Source organism: Catharus ustulatus, chromosome 5, assembly GCF_009819885.2.
Source record: "Catharus ustulatus isolate bCatUst1 chromosome 5, bCatUst1.pri.v2, whole genome shotgun sequence".
NCBI classification, from domain to species: domain Eukaryota; kingdom Metazoa; phylum Chordata; class Aves; order Passeriformes; family Turdidae; genus Catharus; species Catharus ustulatus.
In genome coordinates this window covers 46,768,955-46,783,965 of record NC_046225.1, presented here as the reverse complement: position 1 = coordinate 46,783,965, position 15,011 = coordinate 46,768,955, and the positions used below count along the sequence as shown (strand labels likewise).

Below are 15,011 nucleotides of genomic sequence, written 5' to 3'. Positions count from 1 at the left end.
TACAGCTGCTAGGTCTATGAATTCCTCCTTAGCCTCCCCCAAGGGACATACTTTAGCAACAGTGAGGTGACATTATTAGAGGTCACAATCAGAACTCAATCAGAGTTTGACAGATGGTCTATTAACTGAGGTACTTCTCTTCAGAAAGTACAAAAATTTCATAAGTTTTTACAGCACTCCCTTAAAGCGGAGGGTGGTGGAAACCATTGGGACGGAAAATGTGTTGCTATTTCAGTTGTGTATCTGGTAAGATGGAAAATTTTTCAAGTCTACACAGATGGTAAATAAATTTCTGCTACATGAGGCAGTTCCTGGAATAAAGAAATTTTCTCAAATAACAAGTGCCAATTTTTTTTCAGCAAGACTTATTTTTAACTTTCCCAAGGACTTGTTGAGAGAACTGGAGAAGTGTCCTTTCACCTTCAGAATCCTGGTCTAACTCCAGAAATAGTTTCTGATGTTGTTCTCAGCATAGATGAGTTTTCTTTACACTCAAAAAGACATTTCAAAGCAAAGATCAAAGCTCCACAATTATATGTTGCTGGTAAACATTCCCTCTGAACAGAGTGGCTAAAAAGTCGGAAATTTCTATTTAAGCCCTAAGACAATCATCGGTGACTAACAGGGCTGACATTTAAACTGTCGTTTTATGCTTCATGAGGCAATGCTGTTGACACAGGAAAGTTTGTCCTCCATGAATTAAACGTAATGGAAAGGGCTGAGAGAGACACCAAAATCAGGGACAAAGATACTGCAAAGCCTACCCAGCAAGTTGTGAAAAAAACACATCATAGTTAGGCTTGAGGACACATTTTAGGCAACTGAATGAATGACGGAAAAGGGGTCTACTACAGAAGTAGTGTTTGAGAGTGTTTGGGACCACTGTCCCCTCATACCAAAGTGGAGCAGAGTTGTGGAAGTCACTGACCCATTTTGCCAACAACTTCATATTCTCTTCCTAATCTCTGTATGTGACTACAGAGCTCTGCTTGGTTGCTGCCTTGAAATCAAACCCACCCAGTGAAATGATGACACTTGCAAGGAATAAAATACATATTATTTTCACGTCACCAAGTAATCTTTCCCTTATATGCATATAAGATCCAAATGGCTAAAATTCCCACTATTGCACTCAGCTTTGTACATGAAGTAGGGAAAAAACCCCCAAACAACAAGGCATTTATGAAAAGGCAAGAGTAGAGGGATGAATCAATGTTCTTAACACCCTGACTAGAAGACTCTGGATGAAAAAGGATTTTTTTGTCTGACAAAGAGTATGGATGATCTAGTGAAAAAAAATCATGGATATTCCAATCTAAGGCTACTGTTAGTATTCCCAAGAAAGCAAAATTCGGGAATGTATGTATTTCTTCTGAATTTGATTAAAGTTGGTTTTCCCACTGTCACAACTGTCACTGTCATGGGTTTCAGCCTGCAAAAGCAAAATCCAACAATTTAAAACATATCTTGCTAAAGAAGCCACAGTAAAAATTAAAACACAACATTTCTAAAAGCTTAATAAGATGTTTGTGAAATGTAATAAATTAGGTGTCCTGCAGAAGATTCATGCACAAGAACTTTAATCAAGATACTAATATAGAAGTACTTCTCCCCAAATTATCTTTGATACTAGTAATATTGAAAAAGACTTGGGAACAAAGTAGTCCACTGGGAGTAATTTTCAGGAGCTGAGAAATCTTTGTGCAATTAAAAGTTGAATTATCACTTTGCATAGAAAATGAATTGTTTTTCACATCTTTATTTTCTAGTCTTATCCCACCTCTAAGACAGTGGAAAAAAAACAGGTCTTGAGAGACTATCTCTTCTTCTCTTATTTACTCTCTGTCAACTTTGCTTCCTATAAAAAGCCCAAACAGTACAGTGTTCATGTAAAGAAGTGAGTTTAACATGCTGGAACAAATTCAGTAGATGTATTGAGGTGTAATATGCACGTAGAACCACTACTAAATCTGTGTGAGATAAATAAAATTTGGCATTTATCAGAAGAAAAGTGTTTTCAGGGAATCTGGACATAGGAAAGTTGTTTGATTTAGGTTACCAAAGTTTGGCTTCTGACTGCACTTTTTCATTTTTAGTGTAATGAAGGTGTCAGCCTTTAAAATATTTTTAAGTTAAAATTGCATATAACAGAAACCATGAGCTTTAACAGTGCTGAATTTTTTCATGCCTTCATGAAAACCACCAAACAACCATGAATCACATTAGTGATTAGTAGTGCATGCAAACCATCTTTTTAAAGAAGGTTGAGGATACCATCCTAGAGACTAAAACACGTAGTGCAAGAATATAACCAGTCCCTTAAAGATTTTTTTTTATAGATGAGATAATACATTATCAAAATATTAAGGATATTCCAATAGAAACCTTTGTTTAATTGCATGTGCTGTGTGAAAAATAGGTTTGGGAAGGAGACAACTAACAGAAAAGGATAAATAGACTTCTATTTAACAACAATACATATTGCATTTGATATTCTAAGTGTTACATAAGGTGAGGCTGCAAAAGGAACGCGAAACTTCAGATATAACAGTTCTTGCTGTAATACTGAAGGACATCTTCATGTTACAGTGAGTCAATTTCTCATTAGCATTGTGTGCATAAACCAAATTTTTCTGTTCCATTGTTGTAAAAGATTTAGACATCAACTGTGACAAGGTTATGAAAAGCACAGAATATCTGGTATACATTTGCCATACATTTACCTCAGCACACACAGATGCTCATGCATGTATTGCTGCCTGGATTGTTTTCAAAAGAGGAAGAATATCCCTGTAAATTTGAATTCATAACCATTTTTGGCCATATCCTCTAGATCTTGGAATAGCTTTTGGCAGCAGAAGCAGTATTGTTTCATTTTGTAAAGACATGTTCAATACACCATGTGTATTTTCTGTGGCATAAACCTCCTTGCCTTTACAAACCTCTTATGTCACCTTTGAGAGAGAGCAGTAAAAGGAGATAAGCATGAGCAACACATTAAAAAAAAAGAAGAAAAAACGAATGAACAAAAAACTCCAACCAAAATAAAACACCAAGAAAAAAATCCCACACTAAACTTTGCAGATGGCTCCCACCTTGCTGCAGTTCGGTTCACAGGACTGGTTCTCTTTGTTCATTTTCAACTATCTCATGGGAATTGGTCAGATACCTATGGACTAAGTCACCACCAAACTTCTATGGTCAAATGGTCCTTGATAGCAACAGCAAAGACTATTGCTGTAAAGCCTCAGCTCCCAGTGCTGCCCAGGGTAGGCTGCTCTTCTCTTGTTTGACACAGCAACACTAAAAAAACTTTTACTTTTAGCACAGGTCATGTCTGTAGTAGGCAGTTGTGCTTAACAAAGCTGTTCTACCATAGCTATGGTATCAAAAGCTCTTTAATGTAGGTAGCAGTGCTCTAATACTGTCTTTTCTGATTACTACTGTAAATACTGTTTTAGGATGGAAAGTGTGCCTCTTGGATCTCTCTGTTTTCACTTGAAGCTTAATTCAAAGTGAACATTATGCTTGTGAAAGTGCCAGAGGAACAGCTCTAGGAAGCAAATTCCTTTTTAATTTTTTTTTTATTTAACTAACAGAAAGTGTGGACAGTGATGTCATGTAATCCAGGGTGTTTTGTCCAAGTGTCTTAACTCTACTTCCTGTTTGTTAAAGGTTTTACATACTAGTCATTCCTTCCAAAACCGCTTCCCTCAAAAGTTTGATGTTAATTAAAAATCTAGTGTCATTTTAGAAAGTGGTCATTGGCCCATTTAACAAGATCTACAAGTGACGATTTATAGAGTGCAGAGAGTAAGTAATTGACCAGTAAAGAGTTTTTAAAGATTAATTTAAAAAACAAAACAAAAAAAGTTTTAGAAGTTTTCTTCCAATCAGTATTGCAGAACTGGACAAAATGAGAAATCTCTGAGTGCGCACTGCATGAAACTGAAGCCCTCTAGACTAGTCGCTAGAGGCATGTAGATGGTTTGGTAGATGATTTTTGAAGCAGCAGTGTGTGACTACAAACTGCCTATAAATACAAATACTTTCATGACCATTTTAGGTAGTTCAGCTCCAAGCATAATTTGATGTGCAACAGTCTCTTGGTTTGCAGTCTAGACAACACTGTCAACCTTGAAAATTTATTGCTGAACACTGTCACAAAAATGTGCCAAAGTAAAATTTGCATAAAGGTTATACTGTAATGGCCTGGCAATCATCCCATCCTGTTCTGAGCTTGTTTTAAATACTTTTCACATTGTTTGAAATACATCATACTTCAGTCCAAACATAAAGGAAGTGTGTGGGAAAGCATTCTTTAGCTTCCCAGATGGAGATAATATTTATGATACATATTTTTATGAAAGTAATAGAGAAAATTCGTGGTCATGTAACCACAATAATAGGAGTGCTTTATGACCACCACTTTCTACTAATTACCATAGAAAAGACACATAATTTTAAAAAATGTAAATCCTACAGTTTCAGTCCATTTATATTTTTGAACCACATTTTCATTATTGAATGGTAAATTCAGAAAGCAAGTTTTCAGTGCAGAAAAGAGAAACAAATATTCATGACAGCCAAGAAGATTTCATTATTTTTTCAAAGAAATAATTCTATTTTTTTGCTTCACTTGCATCTCTTGCCAGATTCTTCTCAATGCCTTCAAAACCATGACCGTTTATTAGCAATGTGCAAATGCAGCAAATTCCTTGTGGTGAAGTAACTGGATTTCAGTAATAATTGCCCACTGTACTAATACTACAGACTGCAGTTCTGAGTTGTGGGTAGGAGTTAACCTTTCAAAAAGCTGTTCTGGTTTAAGATCTCTCACTAATTTTTGATGGTCCTCACACTTACATTATAAATTTGGATAAACAGATCCATGCTCTTCTCCAAAACCTTTAGAAAGTTTGCGAATCTTTAAAAATACCTATATAAATTTGAAAGTTATAAGAGATGCAGAAATGGAACAAAAACAAATCCAAATTTCACACCTGATAAAATAGATTTCCACTGTTTGAAAGACCATCTTTAAAAAGATATTATCATATTTCCAATATTTACATTTGCAATTACCCTTTACAAAACTAAGAAAATAATGTCCTAGATGCCAAGATTATATTATTTACCTCTGTATATGGAAATAAAGCTACTCTGGCATAAGTGCAGGTTTGAATTGTACAGGAAATATAGTTAGAGAATCATAAGATTTGAAAGTAATTTTGCTATGATAATACCTCCATAGTAACTAGCTTCTGGTGTCTCTAAAGTTACTAATTTTTATAACATCCCAGTTCAGTAAGGCACTTAAACACAGTCTAAGAGCACAGCAGTTCCACTGACATCCATTAATTCTTTTTCAATGTACAGATCTAAGCAGCTGGGAATTAGTCTTCCATGACCATAATGAAGCACAGAAACCTTGGTCTTCTAACAGCCATCCAAACCACATTCATAGCTGACCACACTTTCAGAATTTCTAAGGATCATTATGATTTTAGAGGACAGATTTCTTTCCTGGTTGTTGGATTCCTCCATAAGATGACTATCTTTCTAAATACTCAATGGGAAAACAAACTGTGAGAAATTACTGCATTTATCATACTATGCAAAGGAGTGCTTAATGATAATTGACTTAGAAAATCACCAACTTTTAAAGCTGTCATCTTCCTCTGACTGACACACGTTTGCAGACTGTGTCTCAGAAAAAAGGTAAATTTAATTCTCTGTTTCAAAATCAGAATAAAATAAAATGCACACTTCCATTTTTAATTAAGATTTCCTGAATATTCCTATTGTTTTTATCCTTGTTTTTATCTTCTATGTTTTTTTTTGTCTAAGTTATGGTTGCTGTGCAACCCTAACAAGCTTACATCCTACTACTTATGTAGCAATAGTTCAGGCTGCATCCCTATGAAACCAGTTTCTATAAAATAGAAATAACAAAATCACTGTAAGAGCCTTTAAACTAAATTTTTAAAAAAGTAAAAAAAGAATGAATAATTAAATTATCATAATTTAAATGGGATAGAATAGAGGTAAAGGGAGATTAAGACTTTAGAAAGACATACTGGTGGTAGGGATTGAAACTCTGGTATACAGACATCAATAAAATATGAAAATTAACTACAATGTTTGATATTAATGTTCACAACATCATATTACTTTTAAGTACTCAGCTGGAAAGGGTCATACCATGAGAATAGAAGAGATGGCACAGAGGGAGTTGCAAAGGAACAACTTCAGTAAAACAGGTACCTCTTATGGGTTTTTTTTGGTGAATCTTTCCTACTACCTGTCCCAGATACCTTAGTATGAGCCAGCAAGCAAAACTCCATAAGTTTCCTGTGAAATTAATTTATGGTGATACAAATAGAAGCTCCTGGAAGAGTCTATGCCCCAAAAATAACAGTCTCAGTGTTGTGAAAAAAATGTAATTCTGGTCGTAATGGGAGACAGTTAGCCTTCACATCTCATGGACATGCATGATACTCAAAAGTGGATGGAAAAGTCTGAATTCAGGTAAATAATGTTTTTGCTTTCACACATTAGTATAGTTATAATTGTTGAAATAAATAAATAAAATTTATTACAACAGTACAGGAAAAGTAAAACTGTGTTTTAGAAACTCACAACTTTCCTGCAGGGAAAAGACACTGTTCCGAAGACATGCATCATTCCAGGTAACCTTCTACCCAGGTTTCTTTAGACATTTACTGTTAGTCTCCTGTTAATCTTACTCTTAAATTAATTTTCATCTTATTGACACTGGCAGTTGCTGCTATGCTCTGTCCTTAAGCATCCATTGCAAATCACACAGTGTGTGACCTAGAAATCTGGATTAAAGCAGTAGCAATAATAACGAGCATTAGGAGTAACTCTGACTCTTATATTCTTTGGCCTTGCAGGCATGACTTTGAGATCACATCATCTATTTGAAACTGGAAAGCTTCTAAGTAGACCGCCATGAGGAACTACATTATCCTACTGGAGAGAGAAGCACAGTCACAGTTGTTTCTGTGGCTGTTTTCTTCCCATTGAATGATCTCTAGGAATAGAATCTAAGAGGAGGGGATGGCGGAAGAACAATGAAATACATGGAACAAGCCAAAATTTGTTTTGTAAGAGGAGTTTGTTAATGTTTCTCTTGTTTTTAAACTTCATGGATTTTTATTCAAATTATTTAGAGCCACACTTAACAATGCTGATTTTCTGCACCTTTACTGATTCACCATTTAAAAGAGCTGTCTGAACCTTGTTTTAAAAATTGCATTTACAAAATGCTGATTATCACTGGCTGCAACAGCACAGATATAATTGTGTTTGGGAAGTGAGCGGGGAGAATTTACTGAGAAACTATATACCTCAAAAGGTGGGCGTTTTTATGCTGGTGCTGAATAAAGTAGTTCTTTTTTGTGTTGAAAAATAACTAAAATTAATTTGTTAGAGTTCTGTTGCATTTGTGAACCTTCTCTATATGCCCCAGCAGGGATATTCCTGTCTTTGGCTAAGTTTGATGAGATGAGCAGCTTGGAGAAAACATAAAATGGAGCACATGCAAAAATTTGACAGATTCTGTATAAGATAATGGCCATTTTCTTCCATTTACAAATCAATAACTAAATAGTCTCCTTTTGTTGGTATTCCCTCAATAGTTGGCACTCTTCTAGTTTTGTATAATACTGTTTGCTAAAAGCTCTGTTGCTTTTTACACATGAACATACATGTGCGCTGTTTTGATACCCCAAGCATTACAGTTTTCTCTTTACTTCCAAAGATTATTCCATTTAAAATTCTGTGAAGTGCCTATTTTAAAATCCAAATTTATTTAACCCAGGAAAGCATACAGAAGGGTTTAGCTGGTTTATCCACATATATTTAATCCATTTATGTTTCTGCTACTGTGAACCATTAATAACCATAAACTTCATGCTGTGGATGAACAGAATTTATTATCAAAGCAGGAAAAACTGGAAAGCTTGATTATTTTGTATCTTTCCATTAGACCTAATATCATTAACTTCTCACAATTAAATTCAGGTCCTCTCCATTTCCGAGCCTTAGGAAGACTTTCTGAGGAAGCAAAGGAAAAGAGGGTGCTGTGCTTCAAGCATTTGAACTCTGGTGACTTGAGGGAGCAAAGAATGCTGCAACAGCTGGACATGTTTGCAAAAAGCATCTTCAGTGTCAGTACATCCATCATGACTAAAGCAATTTACTGCAATGGAGTTAGTGCTGGTCAAAGATGCTAAATTTTAAGCCCTTAAGCCCTCGAACCTGCATCTGTCTGCAGAGCAAGCATATCAGATCCACACTGTCTCTCACCTCAGCTCTGGTTTGAAGACAGCCGATCTAAAGATAAGAGGGAAGGTCATGCTCTATTGCCACAATTAAAAACAGTTTAAAATATGTTAACGAGGAACAGATTTGCAAAAGAATTTAGTACCAGCAAGAGCAGAAGTCTACTCAAAGGTCCTAAGTTTTAACTGTCATGAAAATGCCTGAAGATCAGCAGCTTGCTATGATTACCCAAGGTGCTACCTCAACATTTGAATGCCAAATACCTTTAGCAATTCATTTCCATGTGCCTTTTCCCATATTCTGACCTTTATGGGCACATGATTATGTGCAACTATAATTGACACTGAGCATTAATCAGACAGTGGTGTGCTTTAGGCCTTAACTGCACTGTTTGAACTGATGACCTTGAGAGAAAAGGTTTTATATACCATTCCCAATCCCTTAAGTCTTCCTGTCACTGCAAAGCAAATACTTGGCTTTTATGGATGGATTCAGTTTCAAGTCTGCAGTTTTTTCTAATGTTTTCTTAAAATTACAAAAGTGGCTTTCAGGGGAAGTTTGTAAACATAGGCACATTTTTCATTGAACACTATTACCAACACAGACAGGCTTTGGGAAAATAGCGTATGGTTAGATATGAGTGAGAAAATGCTTTATGCAGGAATGTTGCTTGTAGAAGTGTCCTATGAACTTAGAAGTAAATAATACCACAAACAATAGCAGATCATATCTTTTGCCCTTCGCCATTCATGTTACAGTGGTTGGCAAAAATTTCTTTAACCAAAGTAGAATGAGGTCTCCTTGAGATTTACAGATTCCATCCCCTTTTATATTACACACAATTTTGCAGTCGTTGCAGCCAGGTAATGCTCAAACTTCCTTGAAGAAACTCTTTATTTTGATCCTTTTTATGCTCACCTCCTTCCTCAGTTTTTCTCACTATTAGTCTCAGTGGAATTTTTATAGTCTGTCCTTTAAAATATTTAATGGCACAAACAGAAATTATACATATATTCTCAAATATTGTTCTAATGAGTGTACATTTAAAAGATGAGTATGTGACCTTAAAACATAATCCAAGGAGAAAATGGAAACTAGCATCAAATCAAAGCTATTAAAATCTATAGCATGCTGCATCTCACTAACGACATGAAAGGTGCACATCAATACCAATAACCCTATTTAAAAAGAAAATTTGATGCCAAAGTAAAGTAGAGGAGAAATGATTATAATAGTCAATTAATTTTCAACTATAATGTCAATTTCATTAATTTTCTTTTTTAAACTTGAACCATTTTCATTAGCATTTCTGGTACTGGCAGTAGTATTTTTGTTTCTTATTTGTAACTCTGAGATATTCTTACTTTGAGATATTGAAATTGTTGCTGTATTAACTGTGATTGCGTGAACTACTAAAAGAAGTCTGGCTTTGAGGGCTTCTGAAACCTTTGGCAAAACTTTCTTACATCTTCTCACCATGTTAATCTAGTGTTACTATTACTAAATGGTCTGCACAAGCAAACAATGGCCAGCAGCTCAGAATGCTGTGTGGGCATAGAACTCTTCAGATATATGAATTTATGCTTTATTGAAACAGCTACTGAGGCACTGTAGCTGACAGACAAAACCGATACAATTAAAAGAAACCAGATGTACAAAAAACACAGACAAAAGAAGCTGGATGATGTCAAATAAAAAAAGGCAGAGAGAAGTAAACAATTGCAAATTGGTTGTTAGCTAGAATAAGCAGCATAACTGGGAATGCCAGACTTTAAAGATGAATTCCATAGTGCCACAATCAGCACATCCCCTTCCATTAAAGCCAATGGGAGTTTTATTGCCAAGGAATCTCTCCATTAAAATTTGTAATGATACCCTTCCTTACTTGGTGAAGACAGTGAAACTTTCTGGTTGGTTTAAAATTACAAAATATTGTTTGAGACTCAGCAATACTTGTTTTTGCAAGAACATATGCTCATGGGGCTGAGCTAAAGACCAAAGAACTACTGCAAAATATTTCCAATCCTTTTTTTCCTCTTTTTTCAAAATCTTGCACTTTTTCCTTGTACTCTCTTTTTCAACAAGGCTTCCAAACCCCTGGACACAATCTGTTTTCCTAAGAGGAATCAGATAACAATAGCAGCAGAAAACCATAAATAAAACCAATGACGAAGACATGTACTCATTTATCCTTGACCAGCATATATGAAATATATAAAATAGCAGATATAAAGTGAATATAAGGTACCATCCAAATTCAGCCATTTCCAGACCTTTAAAAAAGCTCCTAAAATTTAGTTGTTGTAAGACATATTTGTCTTGAAACTGTTTGAACCTGATAAAGTAATGAAACAATCACTTTTTCTCTCCAGTGAATTAGGCACAATATCACCATCATCAGAAATTGGGGGAAAATATTTATAAAAACTCTGCAGTCTACAAGCATCCTACCTTTCTTTTGCGCAGTTTCACTTGATTGTCTGAATATTCGTGTGTGGTCAAATGATTCCTTACATATAAACACTGAATGTCTTCTGCTGAAGTGACATTTGAAAGGCATTTGTTTTCAGGGGCCACTTGAGGTTCTGTGAAACCACTTTCATCCAGACCATTTTCCACTGCCGGGATACAAGAGCAAGGAGGAGATTGCATAAGGCTGTTGCTGGGTTGCACTGCTGAACAGAGTTGTCCATCACTACTGGTGTATGATTCAGAAGAAATCCCACTCTCTACCACATTGCACTCAGACTTTCCAAGCCCATCTTTGAAAGCATCAGATTTCCGGCGCTGTTGTGCAATTACAGCAGTATGAAGGAGCTGCTTCCCAGACATAATAGCTTCTTTCACATTTGGAGAATTAATACAATTTTCCTTCTCTACATCTAGTACTTCATTTAAGACTTCATAATTGCAAAGCTCCAGGCTTTGGCCAATACTGCCACAAACATCTTCTTCTTTCCTCTCCTCATTAGGAACTGTGACACAGCCAGGTTCCTCTCTTATATCTCCACTGATTCCAGATGATTCAGCTGCCTTGTTACCCTCTGTTGCTGGTACCATCTGTGTTAAGGAGCCTGCTCCATTTAAGCTGTGTCCTTCATCTTTGGGTTCACTTCCTACAGCAGTGATGTGGTAATTAACACTATCCAGGTTGAGTGCAGGATAGTCATCATCGTCATCAGACACATGGACAAGAGTTTCTGTGCTGGCCTCCAGAAAATGTTCCTCGTCCTCATGGTTATCATTTTCATCCACCTCCTTTGAAATATTTCCCAGCTGCTTTTCAGGGAAGCCAGTCACCTCTCCACTATAGCAGCACTCTGGAAATGAAGCACATTTTTCTTTCCGGTCCACGATCGAAACCTCATCATTTTCCATACTTGTCTGCAAGTTATCAGCTACAAGTCCGTGACGACATGCTGTATTATACTCCACAGGCTCCAAAGCCAATCCCATCCACTGGGTCACATGCTCTTCCCAGCTTTTTTTCCTGATTGCTAGAGACATGTCATAACAGTTCAGCAGCAGACTGCACTGTACCTTCTGCAGAGGACCAGAGGAGATGTCATGGTTGCTGTGCACTGCTCCGGAGGGAGAGAAGGTTTCATCATTTTAACATCTGCAAGAAATAAAAAAAAGACTGCATTATTGAATCAACTCCAAATAAAAAAAAACTGAAAGGGAAGGAACAGTTTAAACAAAAGTGTAAAACGAGATAAGACTGTGGGACCAGAAGGACAAGAATTTAAAAGTCTGTTTTGTTTAAAGTTTTAATACTTTTCATACAAAACTTGATGGCACTCATAATTTAGTATAACTTTTTTTTTCTGATTACTTTCCAATATCAAGCAAACAAAAATGGTATAAACAGGTACATGGACAAGCAAGAAGTTCCAGAGTCAAAATTTTACAAGCTCCTCTTTACTGTGTCTCTCATAAGATAATCATTTCAATGGGTATAAATGACATTATATCTTATGGCTGCTTTGCACACAGAGTAACTTTATTTCTTCCTGATCCACAGATACCTGTGGAGTGCAGAATTTTTGGCTGTTTCCCAAAGAGGTAGAGAACAACTGAGGGTTTTCAAAATTTACCAGATGTATAAACTATTTATCTTCTGAGTATGTTTGGCCCATTCAGTAGTTCTTATTTTTATTGTTACTTCATTCTCTTCAGGCCAAGTTGTAATTACAAGTGTTATATGAAACTGCAGAGTAAATTAGTTGTTGTGTAGTAATAAAAAAAAATTAATCGTGGAATCATAGATGAGCTTGAGTTTGAAGGGGTCTTTAAATGTCGTGTAGTCTTACCCTCTAAAATATAACACTTGGAAAACTACTTTAAGTTTTTGATGTATTTCCTCATTCAAATATATTATAAAACCTGAAGCTCGTCACACATCCCCCTTGCTGAATATATTCATGATCTTCTAGTGTAAGGTATGGAGAAAACTGATATTTAGGACAAGGCTCTCCAGAAGGGTAGGTTGTGAGCCAGCATGTTGTCTATAGCTTTGCTGCTCACCTGGACTGCCTGGCTGTGCCAGAGAACACTGTTCCTGCTTGGGTTTCTATGTGGGCAATTTTCACTGACAGCTGCATTAGACATTCTGTGTGATGGCATTTGAGATACCTTAATCTCGTGCCATTGCATGTGTATATTTGCACAAAGAAAATATCTCATATTAATTTATGAATTATAAAATAAAATTCACAAGTTCGTTGTCCAAGAAGAAAGCAAAACTTCTGGCTCATAAAATGTTAGAAGTTCAAGGAGCAGACACTTCTACTTTTCACTCCCTACACAAGAACTGTCAGCACTAAGCACGGATCTGGTTATTGATTTCAGCAATAAAGAAGATTAAGTAGTGAGTTTGTTCTGGGTCATTTCAGACCACTAAGACAAATTTTGATTGCCCACCAGGCCACAAAGCTGCCTTGACAAATCACATGCCTGTAAGTATAAAAGTATTTATCTTGAAAGAAATGCAGAATTATGCCTGGGCAACTGAACCTCCATAAATTATATCTTGACAAACTGACTTTCAGGATAAACTTGTACACAGTCCTAGATCTTCAACCTTCTTTTAGGAATGGCAAGCTTTAATTAACATTCACATTTTCCACCTCTGTGGAGACTCTGCTTAAAAGGAACATATATTCATGGAGTATATGAAATTCCATGCACAAGTCATTAGTGTGTGGGAGGCTGAGCAAAATGGAAAATAACACACAGAGCCAGACCAAAAAAATTATCTGCTTTCAGAGGCAAATTTTAGTAGTAAAAAGTTAATACAATTTTATAATTATATCTTATTTCCTGGTCAAATATGAGATGAACTATAAATATTAAAATCTAAAGTCAAATTATTGTATAAATTTAAAGCACATTCTTATTCTGTTTTTACCTTCATTTCTAACTGTTCATGGTCCAAAATCACCAGAGTGAAAAATCAATAGTGATAATACTTCTAACTCCAGCTGAACCTTTTCCTGATGAACACTAAAGTTCTTCGATTAAATTAATTTTATAGCCACCACTGTGTTTTGTTTTGATCTTTGAAAAGAGGCATGCTTACTAGAAAGCGCTCGATGATTTCTACTGTTCATGAGCATTGTTAGGAGTCGCATATGGATGCAACTCATTTGCAGCTTCCCTTTTTTACCCTACTAGAACACTACCCTCATCTACTTTAGAGAAAATTAAACAGGGCTGCTACAGCCATATAGGGACATTTCTGACAACAATCAATAAAGATACTAGAAATGTTAAGAGTAAAAAGCTAAAAAATGCAACTTCCTAGTGATATATATGCATCCACCTACCCAATATTAGGCCACTCTTAATGTGCAGAAGGCAGGCTCTCAGACAGTCAATGGGTGTGTGTTAATTTTGCTGCTGCTACATGGAGTTTCAGAAATGGGAGAACAGATCTGTTACTGTTTTTCATTTTTGGGATGTGGTGAGTTGTATTTCACGGGGGATGAAGAACAAATTTTGCTTTACAAACCCTTCTGTTTTACTTGCATTATCACTAGTTTTGGCTGCCTCATAGACTGCAGAAAAATTATTAAACAGAGAAACATACTTTGCTTGAGATGCGAGACGAATAAATATATGACATGGGCATTTTTATTGTTCTCTGAAAAATGAGTGTATGTTAGCAATTAATATGAAAATCTATAGTACATATTCCACCTCCCCAGGCAGCTGCACCAGCAGTTCCTTAAATCATCTCATTCCCATGGCATATGAAGGAGCTCAGAGTTTGGTGACAGTTTACCTTTCTTCTGCTCCCTCTCCTCCCCTCAAAGACTGTTAAACAATTCCACTTAGAAATTATTGTCCTGCTCTAATTGCTTGACACTTAAGGGCTGACAAGAATCTTTCTTTCTTTTCTACCTATTTATTCAGGACAATTTGTTTCCTTTCACTCACATGCAAGCACTTGGAGATTCCTTGAAGGGTTCACTGCTCAAGACCTCTGAAAGAGATTCTCTGCCAGAGAGCAGAGTGCACTGCCACTTTGCAGAAGAAAGTGCTCCTGTCTTGATCACAGCTTTTCTGCTATTGCTGTTCATTTTTCTTTCTTGACATTCAGCATCTTCTACCCTTTGAGAAATGCTCCCCTTGTGTCCAATTGTACTTTTGCCCAAGGGAAGAAGCATCCCCCTTTCTCACTTTCTATTCTTGCCATG

General features: G+C 36.1%; 1 protein-coding gene across 7 annotated transcripts in view; it reads right to left on the bottom strand.

Moving 5' to 3' along the window:
* The window catches only part of DLC1 (DLC1 Rho GTPase activating protein), a 279,555-nt gene that overhangs the window by 202,931 nt on the left and 61,613 nt on the right, over positions 1-15,011 (bottom strand). For all 7 annotated transcript variants that reach the window (XM_033060568.1, XM_033060562.2, XM_033060559.2 and 4 more), the window contains one exon: positions 10,762-11,929. In XM_033060568.1, coding sequence (XP_032916459.1) covers positions 10,762-11,817 — 1,056 coding nt within the window. In that variant the 5' untranslated portion in view covers positions 11,818-11,929. The remainder of the gene's footprint in view (positions 1-10,761; positions 11,930-15,011) is intronic.